We start from the raw sequence: 23050 nt of genomic DNA on the forward strand, positions 1-23050 counted from the left end.
TGCGAGCAGAGGCGTCGCGTTCCATTAGGCAAACCAGGCAATTGCCTAGGCCCCCAGCCAGCAGGGGCCCCCAGAGGGCATACAAATTTAGCACACGCAGCTTTACTGCACTGTCGCAGCGACAAGTGCAGCTATGTCGCAGCAACAAGTGCTACAGTGCCAGTGAAAGCCTTGTGTCAGTTCCCTGAAGGGGCCCCTTCACTCGCTCTACACTCCCCCTCCCTCCCTCCCTCCCTCCCTCCCTCCCTCCCTCACGTGACTCAGAGTAAGAGTGAGCGGCGATTTGGCTTTTTTTAATTTGGCGTATATCCAAAATGATGAGAAGTTATCCTTCTGGAAGCAACAAAAGAAAGAAAAAAAAGCAGAAGAGGAGAAACAGAAGCAAGACAGCGGTGAGTGTACTATGTTACTGTAGTTTTATGTTCTAATGTAGTAGAAGCCGGGCACTTTGAGTGTCCTAAAAAGCGCTCTATGAGATTGAGTCGTTATTAACTTATTATACTTTTATTAAATATGCTATTGCTCCAAGTCCAACTTGCACACGCTCGAAGGGCCCCATGTTGCTTGTTCCCTGGAGACCCTTGCTACGCCTCTGGCTGCGAGATGGACTACCTGGACAACAATCGACGGCCAGGAGGTTGATACAGGTTGCGAAAGCGGCGAGGATGGAGCACAAGTTCATTGACAGCGACAAGTTCACCTTCCTCACCCTCTTCTCGTATGAGCCCGTGCTGGGAGTGCTGCCCGCCATGGCCAACAAAGGATTGGAGAGACTTGGAGCTACTGGACTAGCATAAAGAACTTCAAGGTCAGCAGACTGGCCCAGCACAAGTCATAGGCAAAGAGGCTAAGTGATTGTTGAACGATGAGGCAGATAGCCGACAAAATGTGCTGAGCCAATTGTGACATTGGAATTCAGTAAGTTCAATAAGTTGTCATTGTATATAGAACAATGAAAATTTTGCTTGTGTTGAATAAAATTAAGATGATTCTGCATGCTTTCCTGAAGTATGAAGTTTCTTCTGTGAAAATCGAGTGATTTATTAGCTGTTAAAAACTTACGTCAAAATTGCACTATACAAAAAAACTAAGTTGCTATTTCGTGCAAAAACTTGATATACATATGGTATGTTAAATATTGTTTAAGGTGTGTCGGACTCAAACTTGGGTGCAAAAATATGTGATTGGGACAACTGTAATAATAATAATTCAATGTGATTTCCAAATATTTTCCTTAGGCTCTCTCTCTTATATTGGAAATGTATTTGTGATGAACAATTCAGAATTCCTAAGTGGGAGAACTTGTAATATCAAAGGGTGTTTTTATATTGTATGTTTGCAGCAAATGCTTGGGGTTTTGTATATTGAAACCTCGGGGCATGCTCACAGGTGGAGTCAAGGTAATGTGACCAGGAGGTAAAGAAGGTTGTCCTCACGTAAGCTACAATACAAGTGTGTTCGCATTTTCTGTACAGTACGTGTGCAGACTGGATATGCACACTCTTTCTTTCTTAATCGCTAATGGAAATCTTCATGTCGAAGTATTTTATAAAGAACCCAGTAGAATATATTGAAAAACAGGAAGGCCAGAGGGAAACCGGCCCTGGACACAGTGTCAATCTTTTTGGCTCGGTCGATAAATAACTTTCTCATTTCCTCAGTGCTTTTCCCTCCTCCTGAAGCGGCCCCTGGGGGATTGGAGGCAGTGTTAGCTGTGGCTCCTTGCGTGTTCGATGCAGTGACAGTATTGTTAGTGCTGGCCTTGGAGTCCTTGCTGTTGCTGGGAGTGGAGGTTACTGCTGATGTAGCGGTCACTCTGGTCTCGTGTACTTCCCCTTCCTGCTGAACAGAGGGGAACAGCAGTGACCTCATTAGATTGCCTCCATGTACTGCATGCACTCCTAAATTACCAAGATATTGGACAGGCTCAAACTCAGATAAAAAGCTTTAAAAAATAATGAATTGGTTCAAATGTGCAACTCCTTGGCATTGAGAAACACTAAAAGAAATGAATAAAAACATTGTGGTGGTCAGTAAATGTTACTTTTATAGAGCAACTGCAGGGAAATAAATATAGAATCACTCCATTCAGAAGTAAAATATGTGGAATCATGAGAAACAAAAAAAGAAATAACAATCAAAACACATGCTTAATATTTAGTAGCACCACCTCTTGCTTTTATGACAGCTTGCAGTCTATGAGGCATGGACTTGATGAGTATTCTTCATCAATTTGGTGCCAACTCTCTTTGATTGCAGTTGCCAGATCATCCTTGCAGGTCGGAGCCTTGCTGTGGACCATTTACCCCCCCAATTTCCACCACAGGTTTTCAATAGGGTTGAGATCTGGGATATTTTCAGGCCATGACATTGACTGGATGAATCTTTCTCCAAGGAATGCTTTAACAGTTTTAGTTCTGTGGCATTATGCATTGTCATATTGGAAAATGATTTCATTATCCCCAAACATTTTCAACTGAAAGCATAAGAAAGCTGTCTAAAATTTCAATGTAAATTTGCATTTATTTAAGATTTAACAACAGCCATCTCCCCAGTGCCTTTGCCTGACATACAGCCCCATATCATCGAGGACTGAGGTTAATTTTGATGTTTTCTTCAGGCAGTCATCTTTGTAAATCTCACTGGAACGGCACCAAACAAAAGTTCCAGCATCATCACCTTGTCCAAAGCAGATTCTTGACTCATCAGTGAAAACAACCTTCATTCAGTCATTCACAGTCCATGATTGCCTCTCCTTAGCCAATTGCAGTCTTGTTCTTTTCTGTTTAAGTGTCAATGATTTTAGCTTTCCTGTAAATCCCATTTCCTTCAGGTGATTTTGCACACTTCTGTCACATACCTTGACTCCAGCTTCATTTGTCTTGTTGTACATCTTCTGTTTTCAGACATATGGCCTTTTGTTGTTTGTCATGACGTTTGGATGTCTTCCTCGGTCTACCAGTACGCTTAACTTTAACAATCTTGCCATGCCGTTTGTATTTGGTCCAGATTTTTGATACAGCTGACTGTGAACAGCCCGCATCTTTGGCAAACATAAGTGTAGCGTTACCTTCTTCAAAAAGTTTGATAATCCTCTCCTTGGTCTCAAGAGACATCTCTCTTGTTGGAGCCATGAGTCTTGTGAATACACTGGTTCCAGCAGCCCTCCAAGGTGTGATGACTGAGCTGTTTTTAACTGCTCACTAATGAGCAGGTCTACTTTGAGGCAGGGGCCAAATTAAGGAAGGGAACTTGACTGGGTGTGTCTGTTTTTCTACTCAAAATGGAGTGATTCCATATTTGTCTTGTTCAGAATGGAGTAATTCTATATTTATTTCCCTGCACTTGCTCTATGAAAATAACATTTACTGACCACCAAAATGTATTTTATTCATTTCTTTTAGTGTTTCTGAATGCCAAGGAGTTGCACTTTTGAACTAATTCATTCTTTTTTCAAGCTTTTTATCTGAGTTTGTTCTACATAATAAAATGTCTGAGTGAGTACTCGTCCGAGACTGGTGTTTCCATACTTTTTGCTAGGGGTTGTACTGTTTAAATAAATAAACGATAGGTTTGAAAATTTGTATTTAAAAAAAAAAAAAAAAAAAAAAAGTTATTTCTGTGGGTGTCTTGCTGTGTCCTTAGCTTGCAACCAGTTCAGTCAGCTATAGTATGCTCGAGCACACACACAGCCCTTGCGGAAGATAATGAATGAATGCAGAAGTCAGTGGAACCTCCAATGTAAAAAAAAAAGTTGTGTGACGCTGGTTTAATTTCATATTGCTTTAATTTCAAATGGTTATGTTGCGCTTCACAATTTATTCCCTTATTTTTTTCTTTACGGAAAAATACACCTCCGTGAAGTTGGCTGCGAGTCACGTCATCACTCGAAATTAATATCTCAGCCCCCCCATTTACTGCAAAATGGACCCGAAGGGGTGCAATTTGTTTGTGCTACATTTGCGCTAGTTGTTGGGGCACCCCTCTGTTATTAAAAGAGTTGTCACGCTCCGTCAGCCGCAGGAGGATACTGAAGAGGTATATGGTATATGGTTTTATAGGCTGGTTAAGCAGAGATGTGGACAAAGCTATAATTAATAATAAAAGGGAAAATGTAGGGCATCAACGTAGCTGTCACGGCAGGGGGAGGGTTCTGTCCTGTCTAGGTTTATTGTCGTGTCTCTTCCCGTTTCATTTGAAGACTCAACCTCCTTTTTCCACCTCTCACCCTTCCTTCTGCCTGACGTTTCCTCGATTGTGATTAAAGCTGTCCAGACTAGTCGACATAGTCGACATAATCGATGAAGTAGATGCGTCGACAAGTCCCGTTGACGGGTAATGAAGGGTTAAAAAAAAATATTCGTGGAAAGTTGAGAAAGTCGTACGCTTGGTATGTAGGGATGGGAATTGATAGGATTTTTACGATTCCGATTCCATTATCGATATTGCTTAACGATTCGATTCTTTATCGATTCTCTTATCGATTCTAATTTGGGGGAAAAGAAGAACAAACGTTTTGATTGGCATCGAGTTTGTTTAATCAGAAGTCACAACCTTACAAACTCACAACGAGATCAAAAGAGGCTCAGAGCCTCAATGTTAACTGTGGCAATAAGTGGCAAATACACAAGAATGTGTAACATTTTACTGAAACATTTATCTAATAGAAATAAAAAATATTGGTATATATTGGCAGATAGGTTGTTGTTCTGCCTTTGGCAATATGTGTTAAAGCAGGGGTCCCCAAACTTTTTCCTGTGAGGGCCACATAACTTTTCCCTTCTCTGATGAGGGGCCGGGGTCAGTTTGTAACAGAAAAAGTGTGACGATTGCAGAAGTGCATAAATGTAAAAAAAATTATTGTTTTTCAGAAAGCCACAATCAAATAACCCTTTCTGGATTCTTTATAACAATAATAATAATAATAATTAATAATAAAAACACTATTAATTAAATAGATAATAACCAAATAACCCTCTCTGAATTCTTCAAGGAAAAGGCCAGGAAATAAATAACACGATTGAGGAAAAAAAAAAAATCAAAATGGCCGGACCAAATGTGGAGGCGGGCCGTATTTGGGCCGTGGGCCGCAGTTTGGGGACTGCTGGGTTAACGTGTATTATTTTACCATTACATTGAATTGCATGCCTTTTAGTTTTTGTGGCGCTTACACGCTCAAGTGGGGGCGCCCTTGCGCTTTGTCACGCAAAGAAGAACGCGCTCACGTGAAGAAGAGCGCGCTTACACCCAAAGAAGAAATGCCGCATCCAAGTGAGTGAGCGAGTTAGTGAGAGAGGGAAACACTTCTACGAGCCTACGTTCTTTGTTAATGTTAATATCTACAGAGGCAACGCCTGTATGTATCATCTTTTGTGTTGTTGTTGTTGTTGTGTTTCCACTCGCGATCGGACACTTAAATCCAGTTGTGTAGTGGTTTGAACGATGTGCTAATGCTAGCGAACTAATGCTAACCATTTGTTATTACTGTTATTAGCAGCTAATCATCGCTGATTTACGTTGATGCAAACCTGTTTTGTTATTGGGGACGAAATTGATTTGTTTCATTTCTATTCTTAGTTTCACTCTTCAAGTGATGGTTGAATAAAGTCAGCAAATTATACCAACGTCTTCTGCATCGTCATTTGGGAGTTTAGCTAGCTGTATAGCCAGGACTAAGCCTTAGCCTCTCTGTGAGGACAGCGCAGTCGTATTCCCTCCCGATGCAGTTATCTCCACCTAGCAATGACTGCAAGTCGCTTTGTTGTAATTTTTCCTCGTGAAGTGAAGACACACTTCCGAGCGTTTGAACCTACGTGCTGTCATTGTTATGTTTATGGCTGCAATGCTCGTGCTTACCCGTCGTAACCTTTCATTTTCACACTCTTTCCTGGTGAAGTGTAGTCAAACTTTGGAGCGAGTGGTTCTTGGCGCCATGCTAGTTTGATGCGTCTGGACAACAACACACGTCATGGCGCAATACGCGTCTTTAGAAATCGTTAAAGGGATTGTTAAGGCTTTTTCATTGTGATGTCGAGGCCTCGAAACACTCGTAACCGGTTCCGAATTGGAATCGGATTTCGATTCCCATCCCTATTGGTATGCAAGCGGGGAAAGTGGCACAAAGTCAAAAAAAGCACACCAGAGTGGCCAAAACATTGACTTATTTCAACGAAGCTTGCATACCAGGCTGCACGTCGACCGTGAATGAAAACAAAGCGCCGTCACCCAGTTTTAATTTTGGAAGACGACAGGAGACAACAAGCTGGCAGATCGTAAGTCTAACTAACTAACTAACTAACTAACTAACTAACTAACTAACTAACTAACTAACTAACTAACTAACTAACTAACTAACTAACTAACTAACTAACTAACTAACTAACTAACTAACTAACTAACGACATTTTTCATTGAAGTTGCTAAGCCTGTTGCGATATGCAATGAGTCCATTTTTAGCACATATGAGACTCCAGTTCCTTTCACAGATGTTTATTGGTCATCAACACGCCGTAGAAATGAAGTTCAGATATACAAAATAAGAAAACACATCTATTTTAAACACTGTAAATTGTTAGCATTGCTACATTGAGGATAATGGGGAAAAAGACGACCTACTAACCACTTAAGACGTTTAGCGAACGTACTTCCCCTGAACATTTCAAAATAAAAGCACGTCATGTTCAACATATAAATAATGATTTCTGGAGGTCTCACCTACTTCAGAATTCAGATTCTACACAAGAATAGCTTTAAAATGAAAAATTGTGATTTATGAAAAATCTGATTGGCAATCATTATAATACTATTATATATAGTAGTATACTATATATAATAGTTTTAGATATTTAAAAAGAATTTTTTTTTCAAAGAATTGTTTTGAACCATGTTGGAAAGGTGAAGTCAGTGTTCTGAATCTTTTTACATTCCATTCTTTTGCACTAGTTAATGCTATAAGCCTTTGACCTCATTGTTTATTTGTGATTTATTATTGTTATTTACGTGTTTTTTTGTACTTTAAAATTGAATTTAAGTGTTCCAAAAATGTTTTGTGAATTAATAAGTGTCAACAAAAACTTAGTTGCTAGATTAGTTAAAAAAATATAATCGACTAATCATTAAAAAAAAAAGTTGCTGACTAATGGGAAGAAAAATAATCGTTTGGTACAGCCCTAATTATGATTACCTATTGTTCTCACCTTTGCCCCGTCCCCATGTGCTTAAATTGTTTACCACTCCCTAGTCTCGGGCCAAAGTCTCTTCGCCTTTTGTTGCCACTACAGCCCGAATCCATAGCCACAGACATTCTATGTTGTAAGTTTATTTATAGTGTTCCGCCTCTCTTGTCATGTCGTGCCTAGTCCTTTGTTGTAGCGGCCTACTCCAGTGAATTTTGCCTGGCTTCCTTGTTTCTCGTTTATATCATTTTGTTTCTCGGTATATTTTTTTCCCCTCCTTTTTGGAGCGCCCTCAGTTGTTCCCGTCTCTGAGTATTTGTGTTAAAAAAGACTGAATTCTGCGTCTGAGTCCGCGCCATTTTATCTAAGTTTGATTGTAGCATAAACGAATGGCACCATTTCAGGTCCATTTTTCAATAAATAGGGTCTGCGTGATGTCATCACTTGAAATTAATATCTCCATATGTCAAAAACGATAGCAGCAGAAACAAACAATTTTACAGCACAAACGATTGAAACCCTTTTTAGGCATTTTTCAAAATCAAAATGGGGGGCTGGTGACTTCAGATTGACCTATAAAAGAATAGTTAATATCTCAAAAATGATAGCAGCACAAATGAATGACACAATTTTTCTGATGGGGGGGCCAACTTCACGGAGGTGGAAAATATTTTTTTAATATTACTTAAAACATTCCTGTCTTTTTTAAAAATGTTTGTTTAGCTATAAATTTTCAATATTTCCTGGCTTCAACCATTCATCTGTATGACGGCAACGGGGGTGGGAAACATGGACAAAACGATTAAACGCAGGATGTACAGTAGGGTGTGTCAAGAAAAAAAAAAGTGGAGAAATGAGAGGGGGCCCTATGTTTTCAAGTTGTCTTATGATATACTTAATAATAATCAAAAACAAAAAAATGGTTTTGACCTTAGTTACCTACCCCTTTTTTTGATTGAAAAATGCTTTTTTGGGGCATTATTTTGAGAATTTCCGTCCAAATCAGTTTTTCCATATTTGTAATTTTTTTCTGGTAATTTTCATCAATACCATTCAAAACCAAATATTCACAACAATGACTGTTATAAGAAATAAAACTCTCATGTAGTTTCTGAAAAAACTTTTTTTTTCTGGCATGCAAAAATGACAGCCTTTGGTCTTTTTGGGGTATTTCCACCATATCTGCCAAAATAACATTTTCATATATGTGACTGCTTGTCTACATCCAAGGACCTCCTTCAGGCTGTGTCCGATCTTGCCAACTGTCAGTGCAGCAAGATCATTGTCCATCTTGCCACTTCTGATAGCTTTGGTGATCCTGTATCCATAGTGCTGGTCTGAGGAGAGGTCTTTGACTATTTTGTCAGGAAGATGAGGGAGACTTGTCTTCCCTGGAATTGCCAGGAAGCTAAGGGTTCTCTTCAGAGATCTGACAGTCGGTAGCAACTTCCCCAGCTCTCCCTCCCACCGATCCTTGCTACCGGTCTTCCCATCCCTCTGGCTGATCAGCTTCCTCAGCTTCAACTCATTAGTGTCCAGCTGGCACACAATCCAGAACAGCCTTCTCTCCAGGTATTCCTCCAGGAAGTGGAACATCCCATCCTTGTATCCGGTGTTACTGTTGGTGCTGTCCCAGCAATGAACTCTAGGGTATCGGAGACTCCGTACTTGGTGCACCACTCAAATACTTGGAGAGCGAGTGCCTGGGATGATGACATGGTGGAGTCATCAGGAACCTTCTCCTTGACGAAGTGGTGGAGGAAATGGCCATCTCCATCCGTCATAGTGTAGATATGCTGGTTCTGCATGGATGTATAAAACTTGTTGGTGTCCGGATTGAAGTCTCGAACCTTTGTCTTGGTGATTCTATGAGAATAGTCTTCACATTCCCTTTCAGTCTCTGTAGACTGCACCTTCCTCATCACCTTCTCTCTAGCACGGTGAATCTTCTTCGGATCAACAGCCAGGTGCTCACTTCCAACTGACAGTATTTCAGCTGCAATCAGGTCCTGGATGAATCCCGAGGTGATGGCAGCAGCTTGCCTGTTCGTCGCCTCAGTCCTGATGGTGGCTAAAGCGGTACTTGGAATCTTGAGGGTGTTTCTCTTCACAATCTCCTCAGCCATCATCTCAGCTGTTGCTTTACTTGTCTGTTCCTGTAGCAAGAGCTCTGCTTCAGCATCCCTCCTGTCATCTAACTCCTTCTGAAGTTCCTTTTCCTTCTCTGCAGTAGCCTTCTTTATCTTGTCACCCTTTTCTTTCCGTTCAGCAGCTTTCTGTTGCCTCTTAGTCTCCTTTACATTAAGCCCTGCCATCATCATGGAAGCCCTCTGGCCAGGAGGCCGGCTGGTCTTCATAGACATCATGAAGGCCAGTTCCAGCTTCGGAATCCTTTTCTCCCTCCTACAGTTACAGTCCTTCAGGTGTGCCCCCTCCTGACATCCCTCACACCCGGACTCTGAGCAGGGGAGGATTTCATGACAGCAGGAGGCAATGTTGAACAGGAAGTCCAATTTGTCCAGGAAGTTCTTCCTGTCCTCCTCCCTCTTCATGACCCCTCTGTTCCAGGCGAAGTTTTCCAGAGGAGTCCAGGCCACCTGGATTTTCCGTTCTATGGACTTGTCTGTTATGGTGACCGGGGGACTGAATTGAGCATTTGCCCTCTGCCAACAGCCCACCAACTCCACCCTGACATCCTTGACCAGCTGGTTGATGCTGTAGTTCCTCCTATCCACCCCATCCTCCAACAGCCTCTTTTCCTGCAGGTAGATGCCATGCCTCAGGACACCCCGGAGGGTAGGGAGCTCAGTTTGTATCATCGGTTCTCCTGGACCTGTCACATCAGCCAGACTAGTACCAGCCTCATGCCTGGTCTTGGGACCCATCTCAATAGGAGTTATCAATAAAAAGGTTCAACAGTTCAATTCAAATATGTTCAGGTACAAAGTGTTCTCTTAATGATCTGTGATGGTAAAAGTAAAGGTAAGTAAGTAAAAGTTTTATTGGAAACTAAATAAGTTTAATTTTTAAAAGGACCATATTTTTTATTTTTAAAGGGACCATTTTCAACTGTAGTAAATATCTGGTTTTAAATTGAGATGATAAATATTGCATAAAAAATCACATATCTGAAAAAACAGGGTTTAGGCGGAAATGGTCAAAAAATGCAAAAACGGCCAAAAAAATGCTGTTTTTTCAATCAAAAAAGGGGGTAGGTAAATAAAGTCAAAACCATTTTTTTGCTTTTGATTATGATCAAGTATATCATAAGACAACTTGAAAACATAGGGCCCCCTCTCATTTCTCAACTTTTTATTTCTTGACACACCCTAATGTACAGATGCATCCAATATTTTATGCACTTCGTCCATCTATCCATTTTCAACACTGCTTATGTTTAGGGTCACTGGGGTGCTTGAGCCTATCTTAGCTGACGTCCAGCGAAAGGCGGACTATACCGCGAACACCTCTGTGAAGCTGGCCCCCCATCATACGCAAATGATGCCAATTGTTTATTCTGTAAAAAGTTTTGTTTGTGCTGCTATTGTTTTTTAAAGATATTTTCTTTATATCTCTTCTTCTTTATATCTTGTATAAGACACTCTGAGGTCAACCACCCTCCAGTTTTGATTAAAATTGACATTAAACGGTGTCAATTGTTTGTGCTGCAATGGTTTTGTTGATATTATGTCTTTAATTTGTAGTGATGGCATCACGCAGCCCCTCCACTTACTGCAAAATGGAGCTGAAGTGGTGCCATTTGTTTGTGCTGCTATTGTGTTATAGATATTAAGATATTAATTATGAGGGATGATGTTATTCGCAGCTCTTCCGTATCTTCTTGCAGCTGATGGAGCGTACCAACTCTTTCAGTAACAGAGGGGTGTCCCAACAACTAGCACAATCATAGCACAAAAGAATGGCACCACTTGGGCTCCATTTTGCAGTAAATGGGGGGCTGTGTGCGACGTCATCACTCGAAAATAATGTCTAAAGCCCTCCATTTACTGCAAAATGGATCCAAAGTGGTGACTGACACCATTTTTTAAAATCAAAATAGGGGGCTGGTTGACCTCAGGTTGACATATAAAATCATTGTAAATATCTAAAAAACGATAGCGGCACAAACAAAACTTTTAACAGCAGAAACATAGCACAAACGATTCACATAACTTTTATATAAATTTGCGTCTGATGGGAGACCAACTTCTAGGAGCTGCCCGGATGCGGTCGCTAGTCAGTCACATGAACATTAGCACTCACATTCACATCATTATCTTCCCTAAATGTTCTCTTTTCCTAAGGTTTCTGTAGTCGGTAATATGTTTACCTCTTCGACTAGCACTTCCAATTCCATAACTGCAAACTTTAATTTGCATTTGTTCTGGTCTCCAAATAAAAAACAAACTTTACAGCTGCTGCCAACAGTGTGGTCAAAGTGTTAGAGCGTGAATGAACATCAATGAATTAATCTCTCTTTTGGAGACTGCAGAGCGGGCGCTAAATTCAAGCTAAGATCTAGCTAATTTTAGATCGAACTTTGTGTCTGACACGTCTGTTAATTACAGTGTATCACAAAAGTGAGTACACCCCTCGCATTTATGCAGATATTTAAGTGTATCTGAAAACACTGACAAAATGACACTTTGACACAATGAAAAGTAGTCTGTGTGCAGCTTATGAAGACCTCTTCTGAAGACGGTACACAAGAAAGCCCGCAAACAGTTTACTGAAGACATGTCAACAAAGCACATGGATTACTGGAACCATTTCCTATGGTCTGGTGATGTTTGCTGAAAAAATGTCAACAAAGCACATGGATTACTGGAACCATGTCCTATGGTCTGATGAGACGGGCGGGCTTTCTTGTGTACCGTCCTCAAAAGAGACTTCCTCCTGGGGTGACAGCCATGCACACCAATTTGATGTAGAGTGTGGCGTATGGTCTGAGCACTAACAGGCTGACCCCCCACTTCTTCAATCTCTGCAGCAATGCTAATAGCACTCCTGTAATGAGTCACATGACATTTTGGAGGGAAAATGACAAGCAGTACTCAATTTGGACATTTAGGGATGTACGTTTTTTCAAAGGGGTGTGCTCACTTTTGTTGCCAGGGGTTTAGATTTAATGGCTATATTTTAGAGGTGCACAATAATTATCGGTCCGATAATAGGAATTATGACGTCATCCCAATAAATCCGATAACAATATGTTATCGGTCCTATTAATAATATTTTTGGCACGGTGTCTAATTGGGATGTGTGCATTTGTTTCCACTCCCGTTTTGCCAGTATGCAAAGTTTTGTTACTGTTCTAGAGGCCGTATTTTTCCTTCACTGATTTATAAACCCTACGATGGCAATTAGCAAATGTTTGAATTTTACAGTGTTATGTTTACAAGTTCTTGAGAGGCCTTTTGGTTATTGATAGGCTTGCTGTTCAATAATTGGTTAAGAAAGTTGTTTCATGGACCAAGACGACAAAAGTCTCCACTCCTGTTGCACCAAATGTTTTATCTGCTGACAAAGCACAATACTTGTTGGTTGCATGTTTGTTTTAGATCAGTGCTCATTGTTCAAGGGAACACATCATCAATGATATTGACTGATTGATTGTGATTGACTCAAATTATATTTGTTTGAAAATATTAATACGGGCACTTTATTTGAAGTCATAACTGTTCTTGTCTTTGTTTTGTTCATTATAATAATGTTCATGTCATCATGAAAATTCTGGTTTGGGCAAAGGCAAATCTATGCTGAATCAACCACTAGTATTTTTGACCTACAGGTGTTTAAAAACTCAGGTGAATACACATTGAAAAAAAAATATATATATTATCGGTATCAGTCTTGAGGAGCAGGAAGTTATCGATATCGGTTTCAAAAAATGGATATTGTCCCCCCTTACTATATTTTGAGTTATTTTGAGGGGAGAAAAAATTAACTCTATTATATAAGCTGCACACACTGTTTTCATTGTGTCAAAGTGTCATTTGGTCAGTGTTGTCTTATGAAAAGATACACTTAAATATCTGCAGAAATGCGAGTGTGTACTCACTTTTGTGATACACTGTAATTATTCATCGAAAGCCAAGGTAAAATAGGTTTGATGCAGTGTTAAAATGACTTTACATATATATAAATATTTTATTGTCCCTACATTTTCCCTATTCGAATATCCTCAATTACAACCATGTCCACATCTCTGCTTAACCAGCTTACATCCCGATACAATGCTTCGTTTTTGATGGTTTGTGTTGTAAAAATTTTTCGGTTGAGCTGCTATCGATTTATAGCTATTGAGATATTAATTTCGAGTGATGACATCAATCGCAGACCCTCCATCGCGGATGACGGAGCGTACAAACTCTCTCAATAACAGAGGGGTGTCCCAACCACTAGCGCAAATGTAGCACAAACAAATGGCACCCCTTCAGGTCCATTTTGCAGTAAATGGGTGGCTGCGAGTCACGTCATCACTTGAAATTAATATCTCAAGGCCCCCATTTACGGACCGGAAGGGGTGCCATTGGTTTGTGCTACGTTTGCGCTAGTTGTTGGAACACGCTAGTCAGCCGCGGGAGATGGAATACAGAAAAGCTGCGATTGACATCATCACTCAAAATATCTCAATATCTATAGAACGATAGCAGCACAAACAACATTTTATGCAACATGAACATAACATAAACGAATGGCACCATTTCAGGTCCATTTTGCAATAAATGGGGGGCTGTGTGACGTCATCACTCGAAATTTATCTCAAAAACGATAGGCGCACAAACCTAGTAAGAATGAATGACATAATTTTCCTATAAATTTGCATCTGATGGGGGGCCAACTTCACAGAGGTCCATCTTATATAAGGGTAGAATGCAGGTAAAGGCACACAATACATTGGTTGCATTTTCTACATGCACATGCTGAAACATGCCGACACACTCCATGTATTGTGCCATTCATTACCCTGTAGTTGGTGCTGTAGATGTTGGTCATAGATCCATAGAGACGGTCTGATGCCTTCAGGCAGTTGTCAATGTTAACACGATGGAGGGATTCAGCTAGCTCATCGGCATCAACTGCACCTCCATTGTTCTACCAGTTGACAGCATGCACACCAGTAGTCAACGGAGAGAAACCAAAAGGGGAAAATAAATAACATCCAAGTATGGGATACTCATTCATTCAGTCAATGTATAATACAACGGCTTTTTAAATGTATCCAGTTATTAAGTTTCCGCATTACATCTTATTGTTGTAGGTATAATTCCAAACAACCAACAACACTTTTAATACAACTTACAATGCACATTTAGATATTAGTTGTACATATTTTTAATCGTTATTCATTAGGAATAATTTGTAACATTTATCAGTGCCTCATATCACTTCTTTTCTCAAATGGAGGAAAACAAACACACAACAGATTTACAATATACAGTATATCTCAGGTCTGTGTTCTTCAGTCACAAAAAATAAAAAATTCCCTCAGCCATTCTTAATATCTACGACAGTGGTATGAAAAAGTATCTGAACCTTTTGGAATTCCCCGCATTTCTGCGTAAAATCCACAATCAAATGTGATATGATCTTTGTCAAAATCACACGAATGAAAATGATGTGTCTGCTTTAACTAAAACCACTCATACATTCATAGGTTTTCATGTTTTTAATGATAGCATGCAAACAATGACAGAAGGGGGGAAAATGAGTAAGTGAACCCTCTGAGGAGATTTAAAGAGCAATTGAAACAAATTTTTACCAAACATTTTAAGTCAGGTTGTGTGCCCAATCACTTATGAGTGGCTTAAAGCTGCCCTGTCCACTATAAAACACACACCTGGTAAGAAATGTCTTGATGAGAAGCATTGTCTCGTGTGGCTCGGTCATAAGAGCTGTCTGAAGACCTGCGATCGATTGTTGATTTGTTTAAAGCTGGGAAAACATACAAAACCATCTCTAAAAGTCTGGATGTTCATCAATCCACAGTCAGAGAAGTTGTCTACAAATGGAGAGAGTTTGGCATTGTTGCTTCTCTCCCAAGGAGTGGCCGTCCACCAAAGATGATGCGCAGAATATTCAGAGAGGTAAAAAAAGAACCCTAGAGTGACTGCTAAAGACTTACAGAAATCCCTGGCACAGTCCAATATCTCTGTGCACACATCAACTACAGTGGTACCTCTACATACGAATTTAATTCGTTCCAGGACCTTGTTTGTAAGTCGAAATGGTCGTATGTCGAGCAGGATTTTCCCATAGGAATACATTATAATTCCATTAATTCGTTCCAAAGCCTAAAAACATACACTAAATTCTTAATAAATACTGCTGGCACTGTTACAAATGGCAATTAAACATAGAAAAACAAATAAGTTATAAATAAATAATTCAGAATAATATAATAATAAGAAGAATAATTAATAATTATTCCTGTAAATAATGTAACGAATCGGATTCTAATATGGCGGACACTTTTTACTGTCCCTGAACGCACCGCGAAGCTGACGTCTCAGTGAGATAGGTCTGTGCGGTAGAGATAATACTTTCGTTTTCTTGAGAGCCGTCAACTGCTTAAGACAATGGGCGTTTTGTGTTGGATAAGCTCTTAAATAAATGATAAAAACGTGACGAAGCTGGCGATTTCCTTGGCAATGTTACCACAATAATAATTGTCACCTTAACTTATAAATAGTGGCGAACGGTGGTCGGAAGAGGACCATGGAGCTGTATTGTTGAGCCAGTTCAGGGACGCGCACCCCAAGCTCATATTTTTCTATAACTTGCATCTTCATTTCAAAGGTAAGCATCACTTTTTTCCTTGTTTCTCCAACTGTATCAACTTTTTTTGAAAACTGTGTTGGATTCTCACACAAGAAAATCCACCGTGCGTTCGTTTGCAGTGCTGTCATGTCGTCGTATTTCGAGCAACTCGTCGGATGTAGAAACAAATGGCGGCTCAAATTTTACGTCGTGTGTCGAAGTGATCGTATGTAGAGGTACCACTGTATATGTAAAACTATGGCCAAGAATGGTGTTCATGGGAGGACTCCACGGAGGAAGCCACTGCTGTCTAAAAAAAAAAAACATTGTTGGTCGTTTAATGTTCGCAAAAAGGTACTTGGACACTCCACAGGAGTTTTTGCAAAATATTTTGTGGACTGATGAAACCAACGTTGAATTGTTAGGGAGTACCACACAACATCATTTGTTGAGGAAAACTGGAACAGCTCACCAACATTAACACCTCATCCCCATCATTAAGCATGGTGGAAGGAGCATCATGATTTGGGGCTGTTTTGCTTCCTCAGGCCTGGACAACTTGAAATCATTAATGTAAGAATGAATTCAAAAGTTCATCAGGATGTTTTGCAGGAAAACTTGAGACCGCCTGTCAGACAGTTGAAGCTAAAAAGAGGATGGATGATTCATCAAGACAATGATCCAAAACACAGAAGTAAATCAACTTCAGAATGGTTTCAGAAGAACAAAATACATGTCCTGGAGTATCCAAGTCAAAGTCCAGACTTGAACCCTACTGAGATGCTGTGGCATGACTTAAAGACAGTGATTCATGCCAGACATCCTAGAAATCTGACTGAACTGCAGCAGTATTGTCGAGAAGAATGGGCCAAGATTAGTACTGATCAATGTGGCAGACTGATCTGCAGCTACAGGAAGCATCTGGTTGAAGTTATTGCTGCCAAAGAGGGTCCGCAAAATATTAAATGTGACGGTTCACTTACTTATTTGTCCCACCTTCTGTCATTGTTTGCATGCTATCCTAATTACAATATGAAAACCTATAAATGTTCGGGTGGTTTTAGTTAAAGCAGACACAGAGACTGTTTTTTCATCGATGTGATTTTGACAAAGATCAGATCACATTTGATGGTGATTTTATGCAGAAATGTGAGAAATTCTAAAGGGTTCAGATACTTTTTCATATCTCTGTAGCGTTCCATGTATAAAACTAAGTTTCTAATTTCCAAATTGTTAGTCTGAAGCTAAACTTTAAACAATCAAATACTAGTCAGGGTGTCACAGTTAACATGGATGTATTGAACAGTTTTGGTTTTATATGTTTACTTGGGTTCACTTATGTACCGTTCCATTTTATTTTATGCCTACTTTTTCCTCCAAAAATGTGTTATTAGCGCAGGTGAAGTGCTGCGTGCGGAACTAAAGTCCTGTATGAATTTCTGCACGGACGCCTCAAGTGTCTGACACTCTGGCAGTTCAAACTTTACAGCCTGTAAAGTCATGTAAATTACAGGCATGACATGGCAACATGACAAATGCTAGTGAGAGGCTTGAGCTAAAAGACCGTCTTACTTCAATACTGTTGGGCTGGCCTGCCTTGAGCGACTGGGCACTTTTTTGGCTTCTTCGTTAAACTTATCAATGGACAAAGGCAAGTGGATAAATGCATAGTTATGTCGACAATTGCTGCACAGATAGGTTAACTACTTAAAGCGGCACAATCAGACAAAGAATGTTGAATGTACATGTAAGAGAATCGGTTAGATATTGTCACTGCAACCAGATATGTGCTTTCTTCAGAAAATGTGTACAGGTAGTCCCCGAGCTACGACGTACTCGCCTTAGGTGATTTTGACTTTACGACGCTGGACTCTCGTCTGCCTGTTGTCTCCAGTCGTTTTTTTTTTTTTTAGTCCCATAAACAGTACCTTATTGTACCTCACAGTATCTTACTTTTTCACTAAACGTGGAGTTGTTCAGCTTTACAGACATCAAACAATTGTGCTCTTTGAAGATTTTTACATCCTTCACTTTTAACAATTTGTAAAGCTGTAACACACTTATGTTCAAAATGACACGCATTTCAACAATAAAACGCTTGACACAAAACAATTGGTGTTCAAACCTCCATCTGGTCTGATCAATATGTGAATTTAGTAGATTAAATTATCCTTATTTGCCAAAGAAATGTCTGCTACCTTAAATGCTATGAATACTAATGTATTTATAATTCTCATAGCAAATCGCCCACACGTAACTCCACAAACTATAGTTGTAAATTTCATTGCAAATACATACACAAATATATATTAGCTGAAACAACTTACAGCCTTATGTGGGCCAAACCAGAGCGCAGCTGTCCTTTATTCATGTCAAGATGAGAGTCTGCTCCTCAGTCATGAGGCGGCATTCCAGCCGGACCCAACGCTGCCACCAGAGGGCAGTACGTCCTCCATCATTAAACAAAATACAATACTTCTGGACTTTTTTTATAGTTATTTTGGAGTACTTAAAGGGTTTATTCCGATTTATGTGGAAATTCGGTTAACATCGCCAGCGTAGGAATGGAACTCTTTCGTAACCCGGGGACTACCTGTGTGTGGTCATCTAGCAAAAAACTTTAGACAATTACATTTGTCATGTTCAGGTTGTTGCTGCTGTGGATTCAAAGCTTCGTTTTGTTTGTTTATTCATTATTTTAAGATTTTATAAATGCTACAATTGTTTATTTATGTTTAATTCTGATGAACTCAGAGGGTCCTTTATTTTAGAGGTATCACCCAAAAGGGCCACTTTTATTTACAGGTAGTCCCTGGGTTAAGACGTACTCGACTTTACGACGCCGGAGTCTCGTCCGCCATTTTGTCCAGTGTTTTTTTTTTTTTTTTTTTTTGGGGGGGGGGGGGGGGGGGTTGTTTTTTTGCCACGTAACCGTGTAGAGTGTGCGTCTGTATTTTTCTCAGTGTAACAGCTGTCAAGTTTCCCTGCAAATGTTCCTTTCGCCAATGAAAGGAGCTGTTGTCTCACTAAGGTCAATTGAAAATTTACATGATGCGCAACTTATTTTTATTTGCGTGTATTGTTTTTGTTTTTCTGTTGCCATTGTACAATTCTTGGGACTTTATTATTAATAATAATTTGTCTACAAGTTAAATTAAAATGGTGAAATTGATAAGTTTAATTACAGTGCGCGCAAACCCAATCAGATCACTTCTGTTCTTCAAAAGTGTTCTATGGTCTGTCTGTGTTTTAAAAGTAAAATTACAATAAACATCAGAAAAAAAAAGAACTCTTGTCTCTAATTCAGTGCTTCTCAATTATTTTCTGTTACGCCCCCCAAAGACGTAAATGTTTCGCGCCCCCCAAACTCTGCCGCCACTGTAAATAGTATCATTTGTCAATAATATTACTATTATAAGTACGCCTCTGCCTCACATTGTGTCCTTTTTTTCTATTGCAGAAAATAACACATCAACTTATAAAGTATAACTTTATCAACATTGTTTTGTTTGTAACAGAAAAGACTTAACGCACATCAATTTTCCTGAATTAAAAAAAAAAAAAGTCACATCCAAACTGCAAAAATACACTCAAGGTACATTTTTAACATTTGATACTGAAAAATACAATCAGTAAATAATAACAAATTCAAATTGATTAGAAACATTAACTCATGATGAGGACAATATGCCAAAAAATTTGACCGCAAAAACAAAACATGGTAGAAGAAAAAAAAAACAGACAGAAGGACAGTTTTTATTTTCGCTGCTCGCAGCTCACAGTATCACCTCCAGTTTGCAATGGTGTGGGGTAATTTTGCACTGAGAATGCTGACAGTTTTTATTTTCGCTGCTCGCAGCTCACAGCTCACAGTATCACCTCCAGTTTGCAATGGTGTGGGGTAATTTTGCACTGAGAATGGTAACAGTCCTCACTGGTTTACTTGTATAACACTGACAAAGCGGGACGATTGTTGGCAATATTCGGCACGTTTTCGCTGAAAAACAACCAAGCGGCTTATCAATGAGATTGGGTTCTAATGTCTTTAAGTGGCGTCTTGATTGATTTGGCTTCCGGCTGTCCGCTATAATTATTTTTAGACACAGTAAACAGTGGTCTTTTCTCACCTACCACTGTATTAAATGTCAAAGCCAAAAGGCAAACGGCCCGAAAAAAGCACATTCTCGGCGGCCGAGGGAGAACCGTAGGTGAGGGCGGTCGTCGTGACGATCCCAAGCTGAAAATGGCACGTCTAGGGTGGACACGTGAGAACCGGAGAAGACAGCGGTCGCTACGTGAGTTCAGCCGGAAAACGGCTTTCGAAAACGGCGCACAGATCTTCATATCTCTCTTCTGTGTGCTCTTGCTTACTTCAAAAATACTGTGCGCACTTTGAAAATGAGAGCGCCACTGCCACCCACTGAGTGGATGCGCAAGTACACTTTATTCTAGTACGGCAAAAAAAAGAAAAAAAGGCCTGTTCCCCGAGGTCATATGCGCCACCCCTGGCGTCGCTCTGCGCCCCCCTGGAGGGGCGCGCCCCACTATTTGAGAAGTACTGCTCTAATTGTAAACAAGCCAGAATACTCAGTGTACTTTTTTCACCATCCACCAGCACTGATGGTGAGTACAGTATCTATTTACTTTTATTAATATGACGTATAATACATGTTTTTGGATAGTTATTTTAAGATTTAGTGGGTATTTAGGGCTACTTAAAGGGTTAATTCTGACTTACGTGGAAAATCGGGTTACGTTGCCAGTGTAGGAACGTAACTCCTTCGTAACCCGGGGACTACCTGTATTGACCCAAGTTCTATTGTTTGCATTTTGCAAGTTTTTGTTCGTGCTTTTTTGCACTGAAAATGAATCGAACCGAGCACTTAGTGTACCATCACACCCCTACTAGAAAGAACATTTTCTTATAAATATCTAATATCTAATATTTACACTCTTCTTTTTAAAAAAAAAAAACGTTTTAATCCCAAAAACAATTGTTTTCTATTTTGTCATTGAGGCTTCTAATACGAAAATGTGTAATATGTAGTAATATGCACACTGAAATCATGGCCTTTATTTGCACTAAATGTGACATAATGTTGACTGAATGTTGATCCTCTCTGCACACAAAAATCACGTCATGCACCAACATCACGCTCGTCTTGTTTAGATGGCTTTTCAAATAAAGACCAAAAACAAAACGGCTATTGTGATGCAGCCATGCAGAGCCATGCACTAACACAGCAATGAGGTGGGAAACTTAATCATGCTCCCTTGGTCATTTAAAGCTGCTGCAAGCAGTCACAAATACTAGCATGCCACCACTGTGAGATCGCCTCAAATCTTGTTTTTAAGATGACACATTCCAAAGATAACCTGCTTATTTTAGGGTACATCTACTGTATATATAACACTTTTTTTTTTTTTTTTAACCCCCCAGAAGTATCTTTAGGTACCTTGCTCTTCTTGGGATGTCGCCTGAATCGTAGCAGCTCTTTATGCTGCCTGGAAACGAAATTAACTGCAGCATACTCCAACAGTGCAGAGAAGACAAAGAGAAGACACACTGCCATCCAGATGTCTATGGCCTTGACATAGGACACCTGCAACATACAGTACATACAACTAATGATGAAGATTTGCATATGAATTGATGAACTTGTTGATATTCAATCAATTCAAACCAAAGCCCACATAACCCAACACTTTCAAACATCCAATCATGTGATCGGAAATCGCGTTTTTAATTTATGCTATATACTTATAATACTACTACTACTAACAATAATAGTAAAAAATCTAGCTAGAGTCAAAAATGTTCAGAGACAGTTGACATTTTATAGTACGTTACTGCCACTTTGTGGCCATAATAATTCACTGCATCCATCGTGTGATGCAGTTTGGAACACATGCTCATTCACTTTCACAGTACATCGCCAGTCGGTCGCATTGACGCAGTCGAGTGCTTTATTTTACGTTTCTGCCTTAAACTACCATATTTTCCGCACAATAAGGCGCACCTAAAAACCTTCAATTTTCTCAAAAGCAGACTGTGCGCCTTATAATCTGATGCGCCATATATATATATATATATATATATATATATATATATATATATATACACACACACATATATACGTTCTATTTTTAATTGTTTCAGTGTCCCAAAGACGTATTTATTAGGGCTGTCAAAATTATCGCGTTAACGGGCGGTAATTAATTTTTAAAATTAATCACGTCAAAATATTTGACGCAATTAACGCACATGCCCCGCTCGAACAGATTAAAATGACAGCACAGTGACAAGTCCACTTGTCCACTTGTTTTTCGTGTCCCTCTGCTGGCGCTTGGGTGCAACTGAATTTATGGGTTTAAGCACAATGAGCATTGTGTAATTATTGACATCAACATTGGCGAGCTACTAGTTTATTTTTTGATTGAAAACTTTACAAATTTTATTAAAATGAAAACATTAAGAGGGGTTTTAATATAAAATTTCTATAACTTATACTAACATTTATCCTTTAAGAACTAAAAGTCTTTCCATCCATGGATTGCTTTAACAGAATGTTAATTTTAGTGCCATCTTGTTGATTTATTGTTATAATAAACAAATACAGTACTTATTTACAGTATGTTGAATGTATATATCTGTCTTGTGTCTTATCTCCATTCCAACAATAATTTACAGAAAAATAAGATATATTTTATAGATGGTTTGAATTGTGATTAATTACGATTAATTAATTTTTAAGCTGTGATTAACTCGATTCAAAATTTTAATCGTTTGACAGCCCTAGTATTTATACATCTTTTCTGTTTTTTTTTTTCCTTTTCCAAAAAGACATCTCTGGGTTCTGATTCAATTGAGCTCCAAAGCACAATGCTGAAAATCCATTTTAAAGCAATAATACTGGCCACTGGAGGGCAGTAGCGCATTTGGTAAGACCCGAAACCCTATTCAACGGCAACAAGAGGCCAAGCCGCAAAGCCGGGGCGCCGGCGGAAGACGACCGAATGAATGCCAGGCAGCGGACAACCAAGCAGAACAACCAGTAGGACACCCGGGATGCCAGGCGCTGGAAGACCGAGCAGATTGACTAGGACGACTA

General features: G+C 39.6%; 1 protein-coding gene across 6 annotated transcripts in view; it reads right to left on the reverse strand.

Moving 5' to 3' along the window:
• Nucleotides 1-265: 265 nt before the first annotated feature.
• glra3 (glycine receptor, alpha 3) overlaps nt 266-23050 on the reverse strand; it is a 136342-nt gene continuing 113557 nt past the window's right edge. For 3 of the 6 annotated variants that reach the window (XM_057844062.1, XM_057844064.1, XM_057844067.1), the window contains 3 exons: nt 21395-21541; nt 14145-14273; nt 266-1842 (listed from right to left, as the gene is read on the reverse strand). In XM_057844062.1, the coding sequence (XP_057700045.1) occupies nt 1519-1842; nt 14145-14273; nt 21395-21541 (600 nt within the window). In that variant the 3' untranslated portion in view covers nt 266-1518. The remainder of the gene's footprint in view (nt 1843-14144; nt 14274-21394; nt 21542-23050) is intronic. The other 3 variants (XM_057844063.1, XM_057844066.1, XM_057844065.1) reach the window with 3 other exon arrangements.

This window comes from Corythoichthys intestinalis, chromosome 8, assembly GCF_030265065.1.
Source record: "Corythoichthys intestinalis isolate RoL2023-P3 chromosome 8, ASM3026506v1, whole genome shotgun sequence".
NCBI classification, from domain to species: domain Eukaryota; kingdom Metazoa; phylum Chordata; class Actinopteri; order Syngnathiformes; family Syngnathidae; genus Corythoichthys; species Corythoichthys intestinalis.